Raw genomic sequence first — 26,268 nt, 5'->3', positions numbered from 1 at the left:
CACATTTCATGAGAATCTATTGCTGCGTTTTGCTGTAAATGCGGAACATACATAAATATAAACATATTAACATAAAGAGAAATGCAAAACCGTCGACTTGAATCTTTGACATCACTTCGCTCGGTCAATGAATCTTAGACCTTACTTCGCACGGTCAACAATATGGCTCTCGTAAAATTATCGAAGCAATTTGTAACTGACAGAAATCATATAAGAGTTGTGTATTGTATATGTGTAAATGTCTAAGGACCAAATTTGCCAAAATGAAAACTTGGTTTGAGCGCCAGTTGATTCTACTGAAATAAAAATCATATTACAAGACCAATTCAAAATCATTTGATTTAGAACCAACTGCCGCTGAAATCTAGTTTTCGTTTTTGGTGAATTTGAGCCTAATAATCAAGAGAACCCGAGTTCGAATCTCGACCGCGGCAAAAGTTTTTGACCACAGCACAATCACATATATACGGCCACCCCGTCTTTCGGAGGAAACGATAAGTTGTCGGTCCCGACTACCTAAAAAGCAGTCGTCATTTCTCATCATCATAATCACTCATCCACCCAAGCACAAGCCTAAGATCTTATGTGGCATCACCCTCGGTATTATTATTATTATTGACAAAACGTTCTATCGTAAGTTCATTGATATATGTAGTCAGATTTGATTGCATCTTCTTGGCCGAACGAAATTCATCGCTTTCTCAATATTCAAAAATTCACAAAATGGCTACACATGATAGAGAAACAGTTACAGGATTTCAACCCTGAAATTTTACATCAAGCTGCCTAATAGTGTGAAGCAATTGGATGAGGCCGCCTTCAGGAGAACCGACCGGAAGCTACTGTGTGCAAAGGCATATTACAGTGTAAACGAATCTATGGGTGATAATTCGAATTTTTATAGAGAATGAGCATGAGATCACTGCCATCTGAACTGTTACCTTTTTTTTTACATGTGTTTCGTACGTGTTTTGATTTTTTGACGCCATCGATCCCACAATTGTGGGTAATGGATGAAGCTGAGGGTATTAAAGGCATTAAAGGTATTAAAGCAGCAAGTGCTACTCTGTGATTGGACTATGCCGACCAATAGGAGACTCCAATATGGTTTGAAGCTCCCTCCTTCATTCAGCTACCGGCCAATAGTGTTCGACTCACATCTCGGCTGTTTACTTTATCATATCATAGAGAAACAATAGCATAAGTTGATATCCCACGGTATAGGGCGTATATGTTCGTGGCGTTAATTTTATGTCTGTAAAATTATGTGGCAAATAAATTACAATTTCAATTTCAATGTAGCAACTTTCACTGTTATCTCAAGCTGATAGTCCACGTAGTTCTTTCCTGTGAAGCTTCATGACGCTGGTAGTCTCTCATATTGTGCTGTTCATACACTCTTACCCGGTCAAAACAGTGAAAATCGACAATAATCGACTGTAATCGGCTTGAGATAACAGTAAAAGTTGCGACATAAACGCCCTATACCATGGGATATCTACTTATGTTATTGTTTCTCTATGATAATATTGAGTCCAATTCATCGCATTCATCAATTCATGCGAAAAATCCAGTCATGATTGGTAGAGAATCGACAATATCAACTCATTTTGTTATGTTAATTCAAGAATAATTCTTCAAAAATCTCCCAAATAGTGATAAATGAATGTAAATATCTCTATTAATGAATTCTTGAATACCAGATCATTCACGACATTAATCAAATTCAAAGGCTTCTTTTTCTATTTTTCAAAAATGGAGCTGTTAGTTGTTCATTTATAGATTCTAATTTGTTTTGTCAATTGAACAATAATTCTTCAAAAATCTTTCAAATAGTGATAAATGGATGTAAATATCTCTAATCATGTATTCTTGAATACCAGATTTACTCACGACATTAATAAAAATCAAAAGCTTCTATTTCCTATTTCCCACATATGGAGCTGTTAGTTGTTTATTTCTAGATTCTTATTCCAATTCTGTGAACTGATAATGATTTAGCCATTTCTTGTAATATTTTAAATAGATTTTCAATTTTATTTAGAGATTTCTCAGCCTAATAGACTCCGGCCCGGTTGCACAAAAGCCGGTTAAATTATTTTAACCGTGATAAATCCACGTGAACCAATAAGAGAAGGATTCTTTGAAAAGACGGCTTCTGTGATTGGTTCTCGTGGAGTTGATCACGATTAAAATTTAACGGCTTCTGTGCAACCGGTACTTCATAATATCAATCATGATATTAGAAGATCCAGATTTTTTATCTGGATGGAAATATTATTATTTTCAGATCATTGATCATTGAAAGGAAGTGACAAGAAATAGATCATTGAAAAGAGAATAATCATTGATTATTTTAACATCTTGATCAATTGATCAAGATCTAATATCTTTGATATTAGAGATTCATAAACTCTAATCATGCTAACCCTGCTAGGCTCACTGTCTAACATTATTCATTGATTCACTATTATGGAATCAACTCATCCAATGAGGAAGCAACAAGGTCTAAGGCTTATTGACATGATACAGAATCATATTGGTAAGCTAGATTTGCTTTTATTGTCAAAAATTACTACATAGAGGTTCAGCTCCTCGATATCCTATGAAAACTATTCACCGTAAGGCTAGCTGCACACAAAGTTAAAATACTGTTACACACAGGTTACTGTCTACTAAGGTTGAGCTATACACACATCGATTTCTGTTCCTAAGATTTTTTTGCCGTCCTTGTAAATCCTATTGGATTAAACAGATTATGTTTGTCAAGTTCCGTATAATCGAACAGAATTCATAACGACGGCAAAATATGATACGAACAAAAATCGATGTGTGTTTCTGGCTTAACCTGACTATATTGCACCAATCTTTAGATCCGATAATTGATTCCTGTAATACGTCTGTTCCGTTAGATAACGCATCATCAACGACCGTTAAATTCACTTGTGTTCTTGTGCAACTGACGGTTGAAGAATTTCAAGTGATTCTTTGTTTCAAAAATATTTGATTATCAGAAAAACAACCATAAAATATGAATAAATTTCGTATCTGTAATCACAGAGCTGGTATGGAAATTCAAACTCATGATTCCCGATGTTTCACATAATTTATTATTATCAGATAAACATGTTCTACGAGTTGGGTATCTTTCCATCATGCAATTAGAATTAGTATCGTCTGTTTCAGATTATAGAACAAGAAATCCCTTCACTACTCTCCCATAAAATATGACCATGTTCTCTGTGAGTTTTGTATAAATTAATAAAATCATAATTTCTTTATCACGAATCAAACATGTTAAACTGCTTGGAGTTTATAGGATGTGGATGAGGATGTATATTAGTAGTTCTGAGAACAGTAGACCTCGCGCTCAGTGAGTTACATTGACCTGTTGTTATGTTTTTTCAAAAATTGATGAATAATTTATCAATTAAAAATGTGTAGGAAAATCCTAAATGAACATATAGAGATTTCTGTCCTATTGTACCGTGACGTGTCGTCCCGGAATGTGAGTGTGAGCGCTGTTATCAGGTCTGGCTGCAACTGTCTACAACGTTGATTGAAAGATACATTTCAAAGATGTTCGATGTTTTTGAACGAGTGGTATTATAGTCAACTGTCTACTAACGTTGATGGAAAGATACATTTTCAAGATGTTCGATGTTTTCGAACAGGTAGTATTATAGACAACTGTCTACTAGCGTTGATGGACATTTTCATGATGTTCGATGTTTTTGAATGGGTAGTATTATAGTCCACTAGACAGCTGATTTATGATGAATAATTCTAAAGTCTGAATTTTACGGTAATATTGGCGTTCAAAGGAGACTCTTTTTCCTTTCGTATTATCCTTAAAATGCAAAATTTAGAAAAACCGTATGTATACATCGACGCGAAATTCAAAAAGGAACATACCTGTCAAATTTCATGAAAATCTATTGCTGCTTTTCGCTGTAAATGCGGAACATATAAACATAAATATAAACAAAAAACATATAAACATAAAGAGAAATGCAAAACCGTCGACTTGAATCTTAGACCTTACTTCGCTCGGTCAATAATGATGTGCTTTCAAACAATTTTAAAAGAGGTACTCAGATTCCTATTTTTAATATTATATTTTAAGAGTAGCCCTAAAGAGGAAAAGACAACATGATGTGCAGTGCTTATTTGACTTGTGTTTTTCGAATTTTCAGGAGTGGCAACATTTGTGAACAAAAATATGTTATATTGAATTACTCAGGGGTACCAATCCCTTCTAAGACCATCCTTAACTTACATGAATTGGGGACTCAGACAGAGAGGTTTGTCAGTAGTCATTTTTAACACTGTTGACCTGGGACCCTGAATTGCGGACTCAAAATGTCCGTTAGAAGACAGACTAAGAGGTTCGTCAGTGGTCATTTCAAACCCCTGTGACCTGGGACCCTCTCAGAATTTATTTTGATCTCAATCTTTCAAAAAGAGTTTGATGGAATGTCAAGGGATGAGGGTTGTTCAAAAAATCTTCTCAGTACAAAGGGTAGGGATGGGGACTCGTACTTTTGAAATTATGTTCACCTTTTTACCAGTTCTTAGTGAAGCTACAGAGTAGAAACAATTTTGTTCCAAACAATTCAACCAAGTTCCTTTCTCAAAAAATAGATCTATTATTCTGAAACAAAAGATTTAATACTGGTCTGGCCAGAGAATTCGAATTGTAGCGCCAGAATGCCAGACTGCAGTTCTGCCAATAGTAGGCTTGTGTTTGCGCCAGCGCAGACTGTCCTGCTGCTTTGGCCTTATCGTCCTAGTCTAATCTGTGCTGTTTCGTCAGCCCGTCTTGTTGTGCAAGACAAAATTTGTGTTTGTCTGTAATGTAATTTTCGATCGGAAATTTCTTGTAAATAATTGTTTGAGTGTAGTGTGTGTGAATTATGAATATAACAGCGTAAATAGTATTGAATTGAATTAATTTGGATCGGATTCGAATTTATAAAGAATCCAGTTTGAGCTTTGTTCGAAACACAGTGTATAGCCTGCAAGTTGAACGCGAAAAGGCACGAAGAAACGTATAGAAGAAACGTGAACAAACTGGCTAGGAACAGCGGTGCTGAGTATAAGAACTACAAAGGAAAAACTGTACATGCAAAACAATCAGGACCTCCATGCAAGTAAGAAAAATTAAAATTAACTTAATTGAATAAGATATAGTCATTTTTACAATCTTGGATTTCTTGATCCATCAAAGACTCCAATGTCAACAAAAACTTTTCACACTCATATTAACACAATAACTGTCTGTGATGAAATATGTCATGCAGACATTGAATAATAATTTTCTCATTCAATGGTGTGTTCAATAGAAGTTTATCTTACCGGTAGTGAATTTCTGCTTTGTTAAATAATTTATTATTAAAAGGTACATCCTTTGTTAAACTTGTTCCTGAGCTTAATATCACCATTCTACCTGGTCTACCCATACCTTGTACTTACTGGTACTCTACCATTACTATTCTTTCTAGCCTAATGTACATGATTATCAGTATTTAAAATTTACTAAATTTTAGTATTGTATAAATCCAGCTTTACCTACCTAGCCTACCTACCTTATCTAATTTGAAACATTTTATTTTTGTTTCAGTTGCAAGAGACACAAGTGCTTTGATGGAATACAGGAGTTGGACAGAATCGACATACTACAACGTATTTTGAACCTACCTTCTAAAAATGAGCAAGATTTATTCATTCAAAGCTTGATTGAAATTCATGATGTGAAGCAACGACGTCCACGGAAGGATGATAGTGCACGTACTGTTGATAAGATGTATACCTACTTTGTTATGGTTGGTAACCAAAGGACTCCGGTATGTTACAAAGCTTTTTTATCATTACTATCAATTAGTGATAAGCGAGTGAAAAGACTGAGATCACTGGCCAAAGAAGGAAAAAATCCATTAGACAAAAGGGGAAAGGCACCTAGTGTTAACAGAATGAGTATTGAAAACCAAGAAAAAATTAGAAGCCATATTCAGAGTTTTCCAACTAAGCTTAGTCATTATGCTGGTAGGGCCACAGAGTATTTGGATGCAAGACTCAGTATTAAAACTATGTACGATCTATTGGTTGCCAAACACCCAGGAATTTGTAGTCCAGCATATTTTTATGAGTTTTTTCACGAAAACTTTAACCTTAGGTTTGGAAGACCCCAGATTGACACCTGTTCCACATGTGAAGAGCTTAGCATTAAGCTTAAGAACCCACACTTGAATGATGCAGCTAAGAGAGTTGCAACTGCAGAATTAATGGTACATAAAAGACGAGCAAAGAAGTTTTACAACAAAATCCAAGAAGAAGCCATGAACCCTAAAAATGAATCACATGTACTTTCCATATGCATGGATTTCATGCAAAATCTCAGCATTCCTCAAATTCCTGTCCAGCAAACTTTTTACCTGCGACAGATTACAGTAAATGTTTTTTCAATCCACAACATAAAACAAAGGACAGCAAAAGTTTATGTTTATCATGAGGGTGAGGCCAATAAGACCCCTAATGAGGTTTGCTCGTTTCTCTATGAATATCTGAAAGAGGTACCATCAGAAGTAACAGAGTTAAGACTTTTTGCAGACAACTGTGGGGGTCAAAATAAAAATCACACATTGACCAGATTTTTGTTGATGCTCACAGATACAGGTCGTTTTGAAAAAGTCACCATGTTCTTTCCAGTAAGGGGCCACTCGTTTTTGCCCTGTGATAGGGATTTTGCCACAATTAAACGGCATGTTAAAAAGTATGACAGAATTTACACTGTTGGTGAAATTCGAAATCTTATTGAAAGTAGCAGCACTAAGCTTGGTAACAATCCAAAATTTGTAGTAAAGGAAGTTGAAAGTAGTGATATTCTGAACTTCAAAGCCTTGTGGCCTACCTATTATAAAAAAAGTTGCATCTCACAAGAAACAAACAAAAAAAGCGTTCCAAAAGCAAATAAAATTCATTTTGAGATAAGCAGCTACAGACAAATGACTTTCAACAAAAATAAGCAAGGTATAATATATGCCTCGAAAATGATTGATAGTATTGTGAGTCACTCGTTTAAGATGTGTAAGGATGCGAATGCGAAGCCAACTTTGCCACCAGCTGCAGCTTATCAAAGTAATATTCCAATCAAAACAGCAAAGCTGAACGACGTCAGGCATCTCCTACCATATATTCCCCAAGAACATCTTGAGTTCTACAAAAGCATCATGGACTGGCCTACAGTAGAAGGAATCGATCCAGAAATACAAGATGATTGAAATTTAATTTGAAAAAATTAAAAACTTTAAAGTTTTTTATTTACTTTTTTCCACATGAGCTGATCATTAAAACTTACTGTTAAAAAATTCTCAACTGTATTGTTTTTAGTCAAAAATCCTTTTTTGTTCATAATATACTGCTTTCCAGTGGCAAAATATGTTGAATTTTGCAATATATAGTCACTTGAGTGTGAAAAAAAGTGTTATAAAGGTGAATTTACATGCAACAAGAGCTTTGCATAGGGTTATGTGCAAAAAGGGCTTCAGTCAACCAACAAAAAAATTTTTTACTCAATAATTATAAAAAAATTATTGAATTTCTTTATAAAAATTCAATATTGAAAATATCTCCCTTCAAATAAAATAAATATGTGTTTTCAATTTCTCTGTGTTTTTGAGTGAGACAGTTTTTCTTGTTTTTCTCAAAACCATGATCACTTGACTGAAGCCCTTTTTGCATGAAGCGATTCATTTTGCCCCTTGTTTGTATTTGATTATTTGAATAGTAAATTACAGTCCTCTGGTAGCTCTAGCCTGAGCTTTGTTCAGAACAAATACTAAACACTGAGACTCAACTCACACTTACGCGACTCTGATCGAGAAGTGACTCGACTCTAGTCGAGAGCATGTGTTTTCGAATGGTGAAGTCGCGGAGACTAGAATCGACTGGTCTGAGTATCACCATTTGAAAACACATGCTCTCGAATAGAGTCGAATCTCTTCTCGACCTGAGTCGCGTAAGTGTGAGTTGAGCCTTAGACTTCTGCAACAATCGTAGGGAAATGCGTAAATATGTAAAATTATGCATAAAATTTGAGAGAATCCATTGCTCTATGAGCTCATGATCAGAATTTTTTTTTAATTGTGGAATTTATATTACTACAGAGTTGTCGATTATTCCTGATGCCGCTATTTTTACACTATAAAAGTTAACATTGCAAGTTTTGTCGAACCAAAAATGTTGATCAGGGTCTGCCTGGTTGACTTAATAACGTAAATCTCAGTATTATTATAATCTCAGTATAATTATATAGTCCTATAAATATGAAGAAAATAAAAATCTCAGTACCCTTTTTTTAAAACATGTTTCGGTCATTTATGCCATTTTATTTTCTTAATATTCATATTACAAGTAGCCCTATACAGGAAAGAGATAAATATATAGGCCTATGTATGGTAATCAGTACAACATACATTAACAGATGTAGGCTATTGTACATAAAGACAGATGGAACAAAGCTTCAGAAAACTCTCATCAAATTTTACAAACTTATTATTGAAAAAATCCTTCCGAACTAAAACAGTCTGCACTTCATAGCACGTCTGGCGAAGCGTTTCCTGAAAGGCTGATGAGCCTTTGTAGAGCGAGGGTGAAATAAAATTGTATGGATACATACAATTATAATTGTATTGCCGTTTGTTCTTTGCTCTTCTTTCTAAATCTGTAAAGGTTATATTAATTTATATCTCTAAACTTCTACTCAACTATTTTAGTCACAAAATATCACAATATAATGATACTCGTCCCACACACAAGTCTAAGACTCATGTGGGACTATTTCCTTTGTTGTTGTGTCGGTGCAAGTTATATTTCGTACAGGCTAATGGGCTAGTTGTTTTGGGCCATCGGTTGGTGGATGTGTCGTGGTTGTTTGTTATTGAATAATATACAGTATAGTGGGCATGTTTGCGATGCAGTCGTCGACCGATGGCTCGGAATTTTGAATAACAGAATTGCAAGTTTTGTTAAATTTTTCAAGACTTGCAAACTTTTTATGGCTAGCAATAATATCCAGGTCAATAATGCATGCAATCTTTGTGAATTGATATTTATTCCTTTATATATCTATGTATTCTTGTGCACTGTATATGACAATAAAGAATTATTGAATTGAATTGAAATAAATTATTATAGATTGATACTAAAGGGGGATAAAATGTAGAAGTATTTTTTCAATTTAAGAATGATTTTTGTGTGTTTTGAATTGTAAATTGAGTGTGTAACTGAAGAATGTTGAAGTGACACATAACCTAGCTACATTTGGACTGTTGTATAAATTAGAATTGGAACCGTTTTGGGCTTATAAGCCTGTGGTAATTTTCTGTAAGTTGTGTTATCCTGAATAATTGAATATAATATGAGGGAATACTCTGATATGTGAGAAACCATTATGGGTGGGGATTTTTCCCACTTATTTCTTCCTCGCTGCTCTACTTGTGGTTGAATTGATTCTTTAAAATTATTGTTTGTATTCTTTCAATGGTTCATCAATTTTCATTGGTTGTCTATTCCATTTTACAAGCCTCTCTAGCTGATGACAAAACATGCATGATGAACAGATGGCTGGTCACTAACGGTAAAACAAACAAGTTTATCATGCATACACACATGTTCATCATGTGAATTACATGTGAATTCCATCATGTGAATGTTCATCATTGTATAACATCATGCATGTTTTGTCATCAGCTAGAGAGGCTTGTAAAATGGAATAAACAACCAAAAAAAATTGATAAACCATTGGAAAAATACGAACTATAATTTAAAAAAAAAACTAGTTCAACCACAAATGGAGCAGCGAAAAAGAAATGAGTGGGAAAAAATTCAATTTCACAAAAACCGAACCTTGAAAATGTTGCTCGACGTCTTCCGCTGTGATGACACACAATGTATTTCGACTGTATATCATGTATGTTCTACTATTAGTGGCCAATAAAACAGGCAGTTGAAACGAAACTTCAACAAGACACTCATCAAATTTAACATATTTTTATTCAAATTCCAGTCTACAACAATCTGTATTTCCTAGCGCGTCTGGCGAACCGTTTCCTGAAAGGCTGCTGAGCATCCTCCTTGGAAGGCGGAAGCGACCTCAGGTACTCCAGACTCTTAGCGATCGCCTCGGGGATTGGAGGCGGCGTGGGCAGATGTGCGCCCTCGGCGTGGAACCCTGTCTCGTCGGCCACGTACGTGACCTGGATGGGTGTCCCGTCGGGTGCCGTGTACGAGTAGGAGCCCTGGATGACGAGGGCCTCGTCAGGTGTGCCCGCGTTTTTCAGGTCGCCCGAGGCTGAGGTCTGAATGCCGTTCTCGGTCTCGTATCTGAGTAGAAATAGAAAACAATCGTCACTGTAAATCAGTATGAGAAGTATTTTCATCTCTCTCTAAAGGGCTACTTGAGAGTTATATAATATTGATCCACTAGCAGTTTATAAAGTTTGTTTTTTTGGTCCTCTGAAATTATTTCTTCAACATTTCCTATTTTAGTGATAATAATGTGAAATATTTCTTCTTTGTTTGGTTTTGAAGCATCTTAATTGATTGAATGAAAAAGACTAAGAAATTGTCAAATTGTCATCTTAATTGTCATCTACTTTGTGAAAATAATTAAGGACTGAAAATTTTGTGAAGTGAACCACTACAAGACTCTACCTATTTCGGACTATGTGTAACCTTATCTAAATTTGGAAGAGGAATAGCACAAGGTAACCTTTTTTTTCTCTCCCTATCATTTTGATGTACTTATTGTATCAATCAATGAAGAATGAGAGAGTAAAAAATGGTTCATTTGAAGATTATTTGATTATGAGATCAATATTGGTCGTGTCATATGAAGTAGCAAATCATCCATCACTTCATGAGAGTAGAGAACCTTTCATAGTATCAACATATTCTTAATGGATTATATCATAGAGAAACAATAGCGTAAGTAGATATCCCATGGTATAGGAAATCTATGTCGCAACTCTTACTGTTATCTCAAGCCGATTACTGTCGATTATTGTAAATTTTTACTGTTTTGTTGGGGTGATAGTGTATGAACATCACAATTTGAGAGACTACCAGCGTCACACAGCTAGCTGCATAGGAAAGAACTATGTGAACTATCGACTTGAGATAACAGTAAAAGTTGCGACATAAACGCCCTATACAATGGGATATCTAGGTACTTATGCTATCGTTTCCCTATGATTATATACTTTCATATAACCTAATAGTAAGCCTATAAAAGAGTGTGATATAGCGTGGAACCATCTGATTGTGAACTTGTTTATTCTGATATTATGGTGACTACAATGACTATTATCGGTGATGATCATTGTCAATGTTCCCCTTATATAGGTGTGTATTTTTTAAAGATTGAGAATTTTACCTTTGAATTATTACTACTGTTTTACATTGTATTTTTAATAGTGAGAATCAGTTAATTCAACTACAATCTTTCTATATTACTTCCTCTATCTCTCGTTTCCTACCATGCAATGTATTGAGCTAAGCAATTAACATAGAATAATTTATTTATTTATGGAAAACATGGAAGCATACTGGATTTCTCCCGAAAATTGCTTCCATAACAACACAATTACAATAGTTCATTATACATAGTAAGAGTACAGAAAAGAATAATAAAGAATAATATTTAATATTAAACCAAGCTAGCCTCTTACTAGCGTTGAATTGGCCAACAAATCACCCAGAGTGTGCTACGATTGGCTTAGGAGTTGGCGAGAATCAGCCAATCAGAGAGCATTCATGGTGGCGTGTTGGCCAATAGGGACGCCAGTCGTTGACCATCTCAATATTGTTCATTGTATGAGACCGTTTATTGGCACAATGGGATACCATCGAATGATGTATGTTGATATATTGATGATTTATACTCTACTATTCATAATTTCTGATTATATGTAATGTATAAATTGGAAGAATAAATGAATTTATTTTTTATTATTATTATTATTATTATTATTATTATTATTTTATAATTATTATTATATATGAATGATATGGAACACTCAGGGTATTCCTTATTGTATTGTGTGTGTGTATCCTTGCAGATTAGCAGACTTCTTTGTTAGTTAATTTTTGCTCATCGTATGTTATTTGAAATTTGTTGTGTTGTGTTCTTTTGACTGTTGTGTTGAAAGATGAAGTATAATAGTATTATATTAGATTACACTTTGACTTTGTCATAAACTGCGGGAGCGTTGCACCCTTAATTGACCGAACGAAGTGAGGTCTAAGATTCAAGTCGACGGTTTAGAATTTCTCTTAATGTTCAAATGTTTATATATTTATATGTTGCGCATTTACGGCGAAACGCGGTAATAGATTTTCATGAAATTTGACAGGTATGTTCCTTTTTAAATTGCGCGTCGACGTATATACAAGGTTTTTGGAATTTGGAATTTCAAGGGTAATATAAAAGGAAAAAGGAGCCTCCTTCATAGGCCAATATTAGAGTAAAAATCAGACTATAGAATTATTCAATAAACCTACAGTTTTTTATATGAGGATGTACCACTTGAATTTACGCTCTTTTCAAAGAAAGCATTTGACGAAGATTAGAATACACAAAACTGCACTACAGATACATTGATGAATAGTTAGTTATAATTCACAAAAAAAAAAAAAATAAAAAAAAAAAAAAATCATCATAAATCATCTGATTACACAGATGTGTGGAGAAGCCAGTCTATTACTGTATTTGTATAAGGTCCATAGTTTCAATCAAAGACATTAAAGAGGTATGCATCTTTAAGCTGGGTTTACACCAAAGTTATTAAAAAATGGTTATAACTTGGTCCTTATAGATTCTATTAGATTGAACGGAAGTTGACAAACACATTATGTTCATCATGTGTATGATAAGTTATGTTTAATCTATTATAATCTAAAAGTATTGAGTTATTAACATTTTTCTAATAAATTTGGTCTAACCGCAGCTTTAAGGTCTTTGGTTTCAATATTTTGTTTTGCAGTCATGGTATAATATTATGCGTGCCCATCAGTATCAATACCCTCACATTCGAAAAAACTAATTTAATAGGTGAATAAGAATGAACAAATGAACTAAATAATGCTGGAGAAATTATTATATTTCTGATTCTAAAAAAATAATTTTTATCGTATAGAAAGATCATCACGGAACTGGATGAATTATATCATATGAAATACAAATTCAAACGTGAACTGAGTTTGTTAACATTTAAAACAGTTGACAAACAGGTCTACTGTTCACAGAACTACTAGTGCAGTTCCATATGACAAACGAGTAAAGTAGAGTAATGTCAAAGCTGAGAATGCATCAATTTATTTCTTGTGAGGCTGCATTGAATGACTTGCTATTCTAAAGTAGGAACCAAAAATAGACTACCGTATCATAGCAACAAGTTAGTAGCCTACTGAGAGCGTACAGGTTTTGTACTCTGTGTAGTAGAGTCTTGTAATCACTGGTAATAGTTACCACTTTGCCTGCAAGAGTGCGCGCTTGTAGCTGATAACAATGTGACTACAGGTACACAAAATCAGTGATAAGAGATGAAGATTTCATGAGTATTCTTCATGGTGAGATTTTCAACTCACAGCTAAATTTGTTGAGGATTTACTCTAGGTGTCCAGTTTCCCACGTACTCTTTGATCAATATAGAAAATAAGATACAAAAAATAATGACATGGCTTCACGACTTTTTAATATTAACTCATACTAATCTGAGAATGGAAATCATGGAATGAATCAATGAAAAAAATATACTAGCAAATAATGAATTATTTATTACTAGTAGCAGAGAGAAGTTAGAACTTCCATTGGATTTTAACAGATAGAAGTTAGAACTTCCCTTGGATTTTAACAGATAGAAGTTGAACTTCCCTTAGATTTTAATAGATAGGAGTTAGAACTTCCCTTGGATTTCAACAGATAGTAGTTAACTTCCCTTAGATTTTAACAGATGGAAGTTAGAACTTCCCTTAGATTTTAACAGATAGAAGTTAGAACTTCCCTTAGATTTTAACAGATAGAAGTTAGAACTTCCCTTAGATTTTAACAGATAGAAGTTAGAACTTCCCTTAGATTTTAACAGATAGGAGTTAGAATTTCCCTTGAATTTTAACAGATAGAAGTTAGAACTTCCTTTGGATTTTAACAGATAGAAGCTAGAATTTCCTTTAGATTTTAACAGATAGAAGTTAGAATTTCCCTTGAATTTCAACAGATAAAAGTTAGAACTTCCCTTGGATTTTAACAGATAGAAGTTAACTTCCCATAGATTTTAACAGATGGAAGTTGGATCTTCCCTTGGATTTTAACAGATAGAAGTTAGAACTTTCCTTGGATTTTAACAAATAGAAAGAAGTTTGATCTTCCCTTAGATTTTAACAGATAGAAGTTGGATCTTCCCTTAGATTTTAACAGATAGAAGTTAGATCTTCCCTTATCTCTGCTAGTAGGTAACCCATTCTCGACAAGTGTCTATTTGAAAAATTGACAAACTGAGAACTAGAGTCTTGACGAATTGAAAATAGGCCTATAATCATGCTCGGTTAATTAAGAATCTTTATGCAAAATTTCAAGTTAATCAGTCTAGTAGTTGAGACGTGATGATGTGTCAAACATAATTTTCCTATACTGTACGTGTATGAGCCAGTTATTTCCTTTATTATAGTATAGATAAACACTCAATAAACTGTGCATCAAACTGCTTCTGGCCCTCTGTTATTTTCTGTTCTTGATTTTCTGAGATTTCTATTTAATTTATTATTTTTCCAACGGTATACACCAATTTCTAAAGAATTCAGTAGTAAGAAGATGGACAAAGATAACAAGACAAAAATAAATATAAATATGAGATACATAACATAAAGTCAAATAAGTAACTTAGCAATCATTCAGAAGTATAACAACTAATAACAGTTATATGAATGAAATATACAAAAAATATGCATTAGAAACTATCAGCGCAAATTCAACAACTTGAAGCAATTGCAAACATAATATTTTTTGTAATAGCAATTAGCCCAGTCAATAAAGGTTTTTTCGATCCGAAAATTAAATAAAAGCTGAATCTTCTACCATCGATGGAACCCGCCAAGAGGGTCATTCTCTTAAAAGTCCCAAGAAATCCCCTTGGAGCTTTCCCCCCTAGCACCCCTCAAAGTTGAAAAATGCAGGTAATCACGGAAAATCAATTATCTCTGTACTCATTGATCGGAAACAGCTCTATTATATGCCATTCGATTAGTTACATTATGTACTACAATATTAGTTCTATTCATTTTTCCAATAAAATTAACAGTTTTCTTGATAAATTGATATATATGTAAAAATTTAGGGGGTTTGCGATTTATTTTTTTTGTTTTCTTCGATTAACTTCGAAGCAAGTAGTTTTAAAGAAAAATGAGCCGAATAATTAATGTAGCCACTCTTATTACAAATCCATTGGTGTATATTGTTATGTATTTGCGATTTGATTTGACGCCGTGGAAGGGGAAACAGTCAACGCGGAACGGCGCGGCTGACTCTCTTAGCCATAGTAAACAGCAAACTGGAATTCAATTATCTCTGTAAACATTAATCGGGAAAAAATCTATCATATGCCATCCGATTCGTTAAATTAAGGACTACAATATTAGTCGAATTAATTTCCTCAATAAATCGAACAGTTTCCTTAATAAAATAATATAATGTAAAAATTTAGGGGTTTTTCGATTTGATTTTTTTGTTTTCTCTGATTAACTTCGAAGCAAGTAGTTTTAAAGAACAATGTGACAAATAATTATTGTAGCCACATTCATTGCGAATCCATTTTTGTATATTGTTATGTATTTGCGATTCAAGTTGACGCTGTGGAAGGGGAAACAGCCAACGCGGCTGACTCCCTTCACCATAGTAAACAGAATAATACTGCTGTCTACATTGCATCTCATTTACAGTATGGCGCTCGAAACAATCAATTTTGTCTATTGTTTTGACATGCGCTGTATATAGATTTTCACTTTTCAATACTCTTAAAAAATATTACAATTTTCTTGATTTAACCATGCTCATGATAAAAATCAGGATTTCGTTGTTTTCTCACAGAATTTATTATATTAATTTGAAATGTGCCTTCTCCATACGAGTCAGAGGTAACACAATTTGATAACTCTAGTTTCAGATATTGACGTTTTTCATCAAAGTTTCATGATATATTATGTGTCCGTCTCCTTCATCTTATCCTTATTTTGTGAAAAATTAAGATTCAAAATTTATTTCCAAGAACAAAAAAACAAAAAAAAATTCAAGCTGAAAGTAGATCAATTTGTTGCACATTTGGTTCAAATATTAACAAATGTTACCAAATATTATCACATGTAGTGAGAACGAATTATTCTGAAGCTTACTATTCTCACTGAACATGAAGAGGCAATACCAAGCCAGAATCGCAGTTCCGTTCAAATCATTATTATCAGAGCTTTCAAATTGATGCTATGTAACTATGGATGTTATCCCCATCTCAAAATTTCCCTATTTATCCTTATCCTGATTCAGAATAAAGTAGTTGATCTCTATAATCACAGAAATCAATGTACAGTACCTATAATAAATAGTAAAAATAACAAATTTCTAGTAATAATGCAACTTTTTCTAGGTATGAATTTCAAGGCTCATAAATGACTTTTTCTCAATCACAGGCAGAAATTCCAATGATTATCATAATAGTAATTTAATGAAAATTGTTTATATTGTACATTGTTCGACGTAAGATAAGCTACATCTTTAAGGTAACCAACGTATTTAGGATTATCATGTTTATGAATGAGAGCGAGACTGTGATAGAAGATTGGTCAAACTGAAATATAAACATCATAGACAATCCATATTTCTGATCAACTATAATTATAAATGATAGTATCAAGCCGTAATGAATTGAGCAACTGAATTTCAAAGTTACTGTCCACTGTTCAAATCGCACTGTGATTTCCTTTTACTTCCAAATGGATTGACTTGCCTCACTCTTCAACGTAACAATTATTGAAAAAAAACAGTGGAATGTGAACGTCATCCAAAAAGCATTTGAATTTTAATTTTCATATCATGAAATTTATAAAAAACTAATTCTTGAGAGAATAGTGATGAATTGCAAACAGTGCAAGTAACATTGATACAAAGCGATACAATGAAAGTCAACATCGATTAATTTGATATTGGACTTATCAAATTTATATTATTTATAAAGCTTATAAAATGTGGAACAACATTTTAAATTTTCTCTACTGGAGCAAAACATCGATAGAAAATAAAGAAGAGCCCATCATAAGCACAATATACTTGTGTACTAGAATTCACTTGAACTAACTCATCACTTCAACCCTTCAATGATCACAATGAACTAGAATGGTATAAAAACCATGGAATTGATAATCAGGTACATTTTTCAAATAGCTTCACCCAACTAAATCTGTAAATAGATTCAATTTGAATGCTCCAAATAGAAAATGATCTATCCTTTTGGTGCCCTAATCAAAATCAATTTCAATCAACATTAATCGACATAAAGAAAAGCTTCTGCCAACCTTGTATAGTGAATGACAAGATGCGAGTGGAGGTGAAAAATCGATGTGTTAACAAAAATAATAGAAGATGATGAATCGTCTTTCAATTAATCTTATACGGTAGGGTACTTTGTGGTTAAATGTGAAACACTTTCATGATTTTCCTACCTTTTATGCATGCTTACTCTTCCTTAATTTGTATTTTTGCATGGCTTTCATCTTTAGAATCTACTGAATTTTCATATTGAACTGTCTAAATATCTAGATTCAACTAGTAAGAACGGAAGATAAGCTACTTTACAGAGAGAATCATAGAAAGTTTCGACTCAACTATCCCAATGTAAATTTTTTTTTTATGACTCAGCCGTCATATATATTTGGCTCAACTGAAGGTATATTATCAACCTGGCTTGAAGAATATTAACTGTAGAAAACAGCTAAGACTGCACGCTATGATTTTTCAGGAAATTTCCACTGTTAACACTATTGTAATCTATGATTTATCTCAGTTTTTGACAAAACTAATGATAAATTTTAGCATAGAATTATAATCATACACACATATTTTAAATATGTATTATATTATGTAATAGTATGAATATTTTATCGGTTGCAAACAATATCTTTGTCTGTCATAGAATGCATGATTTAGCACATCTATAACAACAAAATGATTTTAGAGAATTTAGAGAATTAAAATGTGAAAAATTAGTTTCATCGCATGTCAAAACAATAGACAAAATTGATTGTTTCGAGCGCCATGGTGTGAATAAGATGCAACTTAGAAAGCAGTAGGCCTACTACTGTCGTATTTTACTGTTTATTATGGTGAAGAGAGTCAGCCACGCCATACCGCGTCCACTGTTTCCCCTTCCACAGCGTCAAATCGAATCGCAAATACATAACAATATACATCAATGGATTTGCAATGAGAGTGGCTACATTAATTATTTGGCTCATTTTTCTTTAAAACTACTTGTTTCGAGGTTAATCGGAGAAAACAAAAAAATCAAATCACAAACCCCTTCAATTTTTACATATATATCATTTTATCAAGAAAACTGTTAATTTTATTGAAAAAATGAATATAACTAATATTGTAGTCCATAATATAACTAATTGAATGGCTTATAATAGAACCGTTTCCGATCAATGGTTACAGAGATAATTGATTTCCCGTGTTTACCTGCATTTTTCATGTTTTAGGGGGTTGGGGCAGGAAGCTCCAAGGGGATTTCTTGGGACTTTTGGGAGAATGACCCTCTGGGGAGGGTTCCATCGATGGTGGGAAATTCAGCTTTTATTTAATTTTCGGAACGAAACTGCTTTTTTGGACCTTCATTGACTGGGCTAAATAGCAAACACAGTAATTCAATAGCAGCAAGCGCAACAATAGAATAATAGCTATAACAATAATACCATATGATGGTCTGTACTCTAAGTGCCGGTTTCCGAGCTCGTGATTTAGCTAAGTTCTAGACTTCAAACAGCTGGAGTCAGAAAACTGACTTTCCAAAACGGGGCATAGTCGCAGTTTGAGAAAAAATCTAGTTGAGAAAAATCACAGTATTCACAGTTCTTATTTTCTCATTTCTATAATTGGAAACGTTTTTCCTTCACGATATTAAACATTCCTAAATGAATCAAAATAGCTGAAACTTTACACTATTCTCTCTTCATTTTATTTTGTGTTGAATTTTCTTCTTTTCGAAATATAATTCAAACGTGACTATGACAATGACTACGATTACGCCCCGTTTCGGAAAGACAATTTCCTGACTCCAGCTGTTCAAAGTCTAGAACTTAGCTAATCCCGAGCTCGGAAACCGGCCCTTAGAGTAGCAGACAGTATCTTTGCTACTCTAGAATGAAGAATAGAGTGAAAGAGTGAAATTTATCAGTAAAGTCAGTGGAATAATGAGTGTAATAGGTAAATTATAGGTGAAGGATACTTACTGGTAATTGAATCTCCCATCGTAGTTTGGTCCATCCTGGGCTTGCCTGACAATTGCAATGACAGGACTACTCTGAGGCTGCTGGGGTTGGGGTTGATTGCCTCTGAATTGAGGTGCTGCTGATACAAAGGCAACTGCACACAGTGCTGATACGAGGGTGATCTACAAAGTAACAAGATTCCACTAATGAGAATTATGATATTATTCACATTAGGCTAGTTGCACACACATCGATTCTTGGACTAACGATTTTTCCACTGTCCCTATAAATTCTATCAGATTGAACAGATGATTTCAACTAGACTTGATACGGATTCAATCGAGTTGAAAATTGAATTCAGTTTGAACTGTTACTGTGCAAACGACCCTGAATGGTTGAAATTGAAACAAAAATTTTATTAGATTGAATTGAATTGTTATTGATAAGATATAAATGAAACAGAATTACATTCATAATATTGAGATAACTTGATGTATACATTTTTCTATAATTATTTTTCGGAACAGGCCTAATCCCTGTCTGGAAGAAGGAGAAGAAGTAGAAGATATTATGATGTTCATTTTAAATGATTCTACAGATTTGTTTACAGAATGATTAGTTTATTTAGTTTGCATGTTGTTAGTTTTATGAGTAAAATTTGGAAAAGATTATTCAATGCAGCACCAACATATTCTATACAGTGGGCCTACTGATGATGTACTTATGTAAAGCAGGTTTGTTGTGTGGTGAGAATGTAAAAAATACTATTCCAAGTGTCCTATTTCATTATGAGCTGTGGAATTTGGAATCTCAGTGGAACATCATTTGTCTCTGGAGCTTGGAATATCAATTATGGGCAACCACATTGAAATACAAATGAATACAAAATTAAGTTCTTGTTCAAATGAATAATAAATATCATCTATATATATAAAAGCGAAATGGCACTCACTCACTCACTCGCAGAACTAAGAATCTACTGGACCAAAAACGTTCAAATTTAGAGCCCTTCAAAAACGGCCCTTTAGAGGCGCACTAAGAAATCTTTTGGCCATATTTTAACTCTAAGGGTGGTTTTAAGGGTTAAAATTCGCCTTTTAGCATGTATATTCTTCTTATTCCAATCTCTTAATTATAAATGAAAAATGTCCATACCATATGTTAATATTGAACTATAATCTAGAGAGAGTACCTCTTCGAAACAGTTGTTAACTGGCAACTAAATTAATAATTTTGTCAGGTTGGCATTAAGTTGAGTTGACTTTCTTAGGTTGGCACCAAGTTGAAGATTGAAATGCATTTATCGCGGAAAAATTGATTGGGCACTGCTACTTTAATCGGAGCTATTCCTGGGAATATTATATTACTAGCCGTCAGGCTCTCTTCGCTCGCCATATCCGTTTAGCCAGACGTTTAGTCTGGACCCCCGACTGGATCGTCCTAACATATGATAAAAATGCTCAAATGAAAAATGCAGGCGAGCCTGCTGATCTCATTCTTGGACGATCCAGTCGGGGGTCCAGGGGGCTCCGCCCCCTGTCTAGACGGATATGGCGAGCGAAGCGAGCCTGACGGCTAGTACAATAGAAGACGAAATATTCTATTTCTTAAACAATCATCTTTTTTGAAAAATCATGATTCTCCTTCAACACAGAAATGCTCTGAATTTAATATGTTTGAATCAGAAAATCAATAATCAAAAACAATCGGAGAATTAGAAAATTTGAGAGTAGGCTATGAAGTTTTTCTGAATGATACTAAAAAACCCATTGCTTACACAGTAGGCAAATAACTTACCAGGAACTTCATGGCTAGGATAGTCCAAACACTACACTGTTGTCAGAATAGACTGACTTAATCCAAGCATAGAAATCCTTTATATAAGAGTGTCCTACCCCAGAGAGGATTGCAAGTCTATTTGCGGACAACTTAGGAGAGGAGGACAAGAAGAAGAAGAATAAATGAGGAGGAAGAAGTAGAAGATATTATGATGTTCATTTTAAATGATTCTACAGATTTGTTTACAGAATGATTAGTTTATTTAGTTTGCATGTTGTTAGTTTTATGAGTAAAATTTGGAAAAGATTATTCAATGCAGCACCAACATATTCTATACAGTGGGCCTACTGATGATGTACTTATGTAAAGCAGGTTTGTTGTGTGGTGAGAATGTGAAAAATACTATTCCAAGTGTCCTATCCCATTATGAGCTGTGGAGTTTGGAATCTCAGTGGAACATCATTTGTCTCTGGAGCTTGAAATATCAATTATGGGCAACCACATTGAAATACAAATGAATACAAAATTAAGTTCTTGTTCAAATGAATAATAGATATCATCTATATATATAAAAGCGAAATGGCACTCACTCACTCACTCGCAGAACTAAGAATCTACTGGACCAAAAACGTTCAAATTTAGAGCCCTTCAAAAACGGCCCTTTAGAGGCGCACTAAGAAATCTTTTGGCCATATTTTAACTCTAAGGGTGGTTTTTAAGGGTTTAAAATTCGCCTTTTAGCATGTATATTCTTCTTATTCCAATCTCTTAATTATAAATGAAAAATGTCCATACCATATGTTAATATTGAACTATAATCTAGAGAGAGTACCTCTTCGAAACAGTTGTTAACTGGCAACTAAATTAATAATTTTGTCAGGTTGGCATTAAGTTGAGTTGACTTTCTTAGGTTGGCACCAAGTTGAAGATTGAAATGCATTTATCGCGGAAAAATTGATTGGGCACTGCTACTTTAATCGGAGCTATTCCTGGGAATATTATATTACTAGCCGTCAGGCTCTCTTCGCTCGCCATATCCGTTTAGCCAGACGTTTAGTCTGGACCCCCGACTGGATCGTCCTAACATATGATAAAAATGCTCAAATGAAAAATGCAGGCGAGCCTGCTGATCTCATTCTTGGTACGATCCAGTCGGGGGTCCAGGGGGCTCCGCCCCCTGTCTAGACGGATATGGCGAGCGAAGCGAGCCTGACGGCTAGTACAATAGAAGACGAAATATTCTATTTCTTAAACAATCATCTTTTTTGAAAAATCATGATTCTCCTTCAACACAGAAATGCTCTGAATTTTAATATGTTTGAATCAGAAAATCAATAATCAAAAACAATCGGAGAATTAGAAAATTTGAGAGTAGGCTATGAAGTTTTTCTGAATGATACTAAAAAACCCATTGCTTACACAGTAGGCAAATAACTTACCAGGAACTTCATGGCTAGGATAGTCCAAGCACTACACTGTTGTCAGAATAGACTGACTTAATCCAAGCATAGAAATCCTTTATATAAGAGTGTTGTCCTACCCCAAAGAGGATTGCAAGTCTATTTGCGGACAACTTAGGAGAGGAGGACAAGAAGAAGAAGAATAAATGAGGAGGAAGAAGAATAAGAAGAAAAGAAGTTTCAGGAATATGTAAGGCTGTAGACAATGTTTTATCTTGTTTGTGATTTAGCGCAAATATTTGGTAAGTGTAGACAAGTGGTAGAGCTATCGACTCCCACCAGACATTATTCATAATTCGATGTTTATTGGAAGAGACAGGTGTGTGTAGTGATCAGGTGAAGAAGAAGATGAAGAAGGATGGATGATCAGATAAGTTTTGAGTGTGTGACTGAGAGAGCGAAAGGGGCCGAGAGAGGAAAAGGGAGAGAGAGTGAGAGTGAGAGATAGTTTGGGAGAGTGTAGGTGTTGTGGAATAGAGTGGAGGAGTAAGGCTTAGTGGAGAGAATCTTGAAATATGTTGATAATAATGTAATGCAAGAAATTTTGGATGGAGATGCTGATTTGTTGGTAGAAGTGGAAGGGGTGAAGATTATAAAACAGAAGTAAGACGGAGAAAGAGGAGAGGAGTACATGAGTATTGTGAGAGAGGAACAGAAATAATGAGATGGAAATTATGAATTTGGAAGAGAAGAATAAGGAGAGGAAGAATTTGACAAAGATTGGGTACGATGTGAATGAGAGAGAAGATTACAAAGAAACAATAGAATGATGTAGAGTAAACGTTGGGGAGGGAAAGGGCGAGAAAGGGAAATGAGAATTGGGAATATTATGATGATAGAAGGAAAGGGAAAATCAGAAGATTAGATCAGATTAGATTGGATTTCTTTAATTTTCGATGGAGAGGGAGGGACAGGGTGAAGAGGAAGAAGAAGAAGAAGAAGAAGAAGAAGAAGAAGAAGAAGAAGAAGAAGAAGAAGAAGAAGAAGAAGAAGAAGAAGAAGCAGAGACAGGGGAGAGGACAGGTGAAGTATTATTCCATGAAAGAAAACCTGATTGACGGAATAAGAAAATAGAATAGAAGAGGAAGGAGGAAGCAGGGAAAATGGCCAGAGAATAGAGAGGAGGAGTGAAGTGTTGTGGAGGGAAACGATGAAGAATAATATAAAAACAGGAGAAGAGAGGACGTAGTAAAAGGAGAGAAAGGAGAGGATTAAGAGAAAAGAGAAGAAGGAGGAAGGGAAAATTGGTGTGATATCAATAGAGAAAATGTAAAGAATGAAAGAATGAGAAGAATATGTTGGAAAGGAGGGAAAAAGGACGTGGAGAGGTAAGAGGAAGAAGGTGAGTAGGAGGGTAATTCGCAGTAGGATGTAGGGAAGGGAAACAAGGAGACGAAGAAGAAAGAGTAGAAAAAGAAGTACGAAAGGATGATGAAAAAGAAGATGGACGACGACAAGGAGGAGGAGGAGGAGGAGAGAGGAGGAGGAGGAGGAGGAGGAGAGGAGGAGGAGGAGGAGGAGGAGGAGGAGGAGGAGAGGAGGAGGAGGAGGAGGAGGAGGAGGAGGAATTTCATATGAAATACGATGAAAGAGGGGTAATCAAGGAAGAGAATTGGTGGAGGGAGAGAAGCTCTCGACGAGGTGTAGAAGGAGGATGAGAAGAAAGATGAGAAAAATAGATGAAGAAATTGAAAGAAGAAGACCCTAGATTACGTTGTGGGTGACTAAGATTCAGGTTATTGTTGAAATTTCAGGAAAGATTAAAATATATGATTGTGATGGCCTCTTAACTTACTAAAGCGTAGGTTGGCGAATTCCCCATAGAAAGTTAAAGTAGATACACGGCATCATAATGCCTCAACTTTTAATATGCGTATCGAAGAAATTAATCAAATATCTCTAGTCAAATCCACTTGGAACTATCAGTATTCCTCAATTAATCACAACAATGCTTCTCATTGGACAAATGCTGACAATAAAAAGTGAATATCACTTTAGAAGTATTACTCTAGTGTGCAGACAGTGAAACCTGTTGTATGCACATCATCATTTTTTTAAACACTAATAATTCTGGGAAGACAGAGGAGAGATTGTGAAACATCATAAATGCAGTAAACTAAGGAATATGAAGAAGAATAGGACAAAGAAAAAAAGGACGTGGGGGTGAAGAAGGGAAAGAAGAAGAAGAAGAAGAAGAAGAAGAAGAAGAAGAAGAAGAAGAAGAAGGATGAGAAGAATGAGGAGAAGGGAAAAAGGAAAAAGGACAAGAAGGAGAAGAATAAGAAAAGGAGGAGACGATGATGAGGAGGAGAAGGACGTGTGAAAGAAGGGAAGAAGAAGAAGAAGGAAGAAGAAGGGAAAAAGATGAAGAAGGATGAGGAGGAGGAGAAAGAGGAGGAGGAGGAGGAGGAGGAGTTGTAGGAGGAGGAGGAGTTGTTGGAGGAGGAGGAGTTGTTGGAGGAGGAGGAGGAGGAGAATGAAGAGGAGGAGGAGGAATTTCATATGAAATACGATGAAAGAGGGGTAATCAAGGAAGAGAATTGGTGGAGGGAGAGAAGCTCTCGACGAGGTGTAGAAGGAGGATGAGAAGAAAGATGAGAAAAATAGATGAAGAAATTGAAAGAAGAAGACCCTAGATTACGTTGTGGGTGACTAAGATTCAGTTATTGTTGAAATTTCAGGAAAGATTAAAATATATGATTGTGATGGCCTCTTAACTTACTAAAGCGTAGTTGGCGAATTCCCCATAGAAAGTTAAAGTAGATACACGGCATCATAATGCCTCAACTTTTAATATGCGTATCGAAGAAATTAATCAAATATCTCTAGTCAAATCCACTTGGAACTATCAGTATTCCTCAATTAATCACAACAATGCTTCTCATTGGACAAATGCTGACAATAAAAGTGAATATCACTTTAGAAGTATTACTCTAGTGTGCAGACAGTGAAACCTGTTGTATGCACATCATCATTTTTTTAAACACTAATAATTCTGGGAAGACAGAGGAGAGATTGTGAAACATCATAAATGCAGTAAACTAAGGAATATGAAGAAGAATAGGACAAGAAAAAAAGGACGTGGGGGTGAAGAAGGAAGAAGAAGAAGAAGAAGAAGAAGAAGAAGAAGAAGAGAAGAAGAAGAAGGATGAGAAGAATGAGGAGAAGGGAAAAAGGAAAAAGGACAAGAAGGAGAAGAATAAGAAAAGGAGGAGGACGATGATGAGGAGGAGAAGGACGTGTGAAAGAAGGGAAGAAGAAGAAGAAGGAAGAAGAAGGGAAAAAAGATGAAGAAGGATGAGGAGGAGGAGAAAGAGGAGGAGGAGGAGGAGTTGTAGGAGGAGGAGGAGTTGTTGGAGGAGGAGGAGTTGTTGGAGGAGGAGGAGGAGGAGAATGAAGAGGAGAAGAAGAAGAAAAAAGAAGAAGGAAAAGTAGAGAAGAAGATGATGAAGAAGAAGAAAAAGAAGGGAAGAAGAAGAAGAAGAAGAGAAGAAGAAGA

At 34.8% G+C, this 26,268-nt stretch overlaps 2 protein-coding genes across 3 annotated transcripts; one reads left to right on the top strand and one right to left on the bottom strand.

Annotated features, from left to right (window-relative positions):
• The first annotated feature begins 5,039 nt into the window (after positions 1-5,039).
• Positions 5,040-7,751, top strand: LOC120353688. Its single transcript, XM_039438401.1, has 2 exons — positions 5,040-5,153; positions 5,624-7,751. Exon 2 carries the CDS (start codon positions 5,805-5,807, stop codon positions 7,278-7,280), a length of 1,476 nt encoding a protein of 491 aa, XP_039294335.1. The 5' UTR covers positions 5,040-5,153; positions 5,624-5,804; the 3' UTR covers positions 7,281-7,751.
• Positions 7,752-10,034: 2,283 nt separating this feature from the next.
• On the bottom strand, positions 10,035-22,981 carry LOC120353687 (endocuticle structural glycoprotein ABD-4-like). Of its 2 annotated transcripts, none has more exons than XM_039438400.1 (3): positions 22,749-22,981; positions 19,552-19,712; positions 10,035-10,383 (listed from the first exon to the last, which is right to left on the bottom strand). In XM_039438400.1, the coding sequence occupies exons 1-3, from the start codon at positions 22,758-22,760 to the stop codon at positions 10,068-10,070; spliced, it is 489 nt and encodes a 162-aa protein (XP_039294334.1). In that variant the 5' UTR covers positions 22,761-22,981; the 3' UTR covers positions 10,035-10,067. The 2 variants fall into 2 exon arrangements, with proteins under 2 accessions (XP_039294334.1, XP_039294333.1); XM_039438399.1 differs by lacking the exon at positions 22,749-22,981 and adding an exon at positions 21,328-21,482.
• Positions 22,982-26,268: the final 3,287 nt, after the last annotated feature.

The sequence above is a fragment of the Nilaparvata lugens genome, chromosome 11 (assembly GCF_014356525.2).
Source record: "Nilaparvata lugens isolate BPH chromosome 11, ASM1435652v1, whole genome shotgun sequence".
In the NCBI taxonomy this organism is placed as follows: Eukaryota; Metazoa; Arthropoda; class Insecta; order Hemiptera; family Delphacidae; genus Nilaparvata; species Nilaparvata lugens.
Note: the sequence above shows the minus strand (reverse complement) of the source record. Positions and strands in the feature narration are given on the sequence as shown.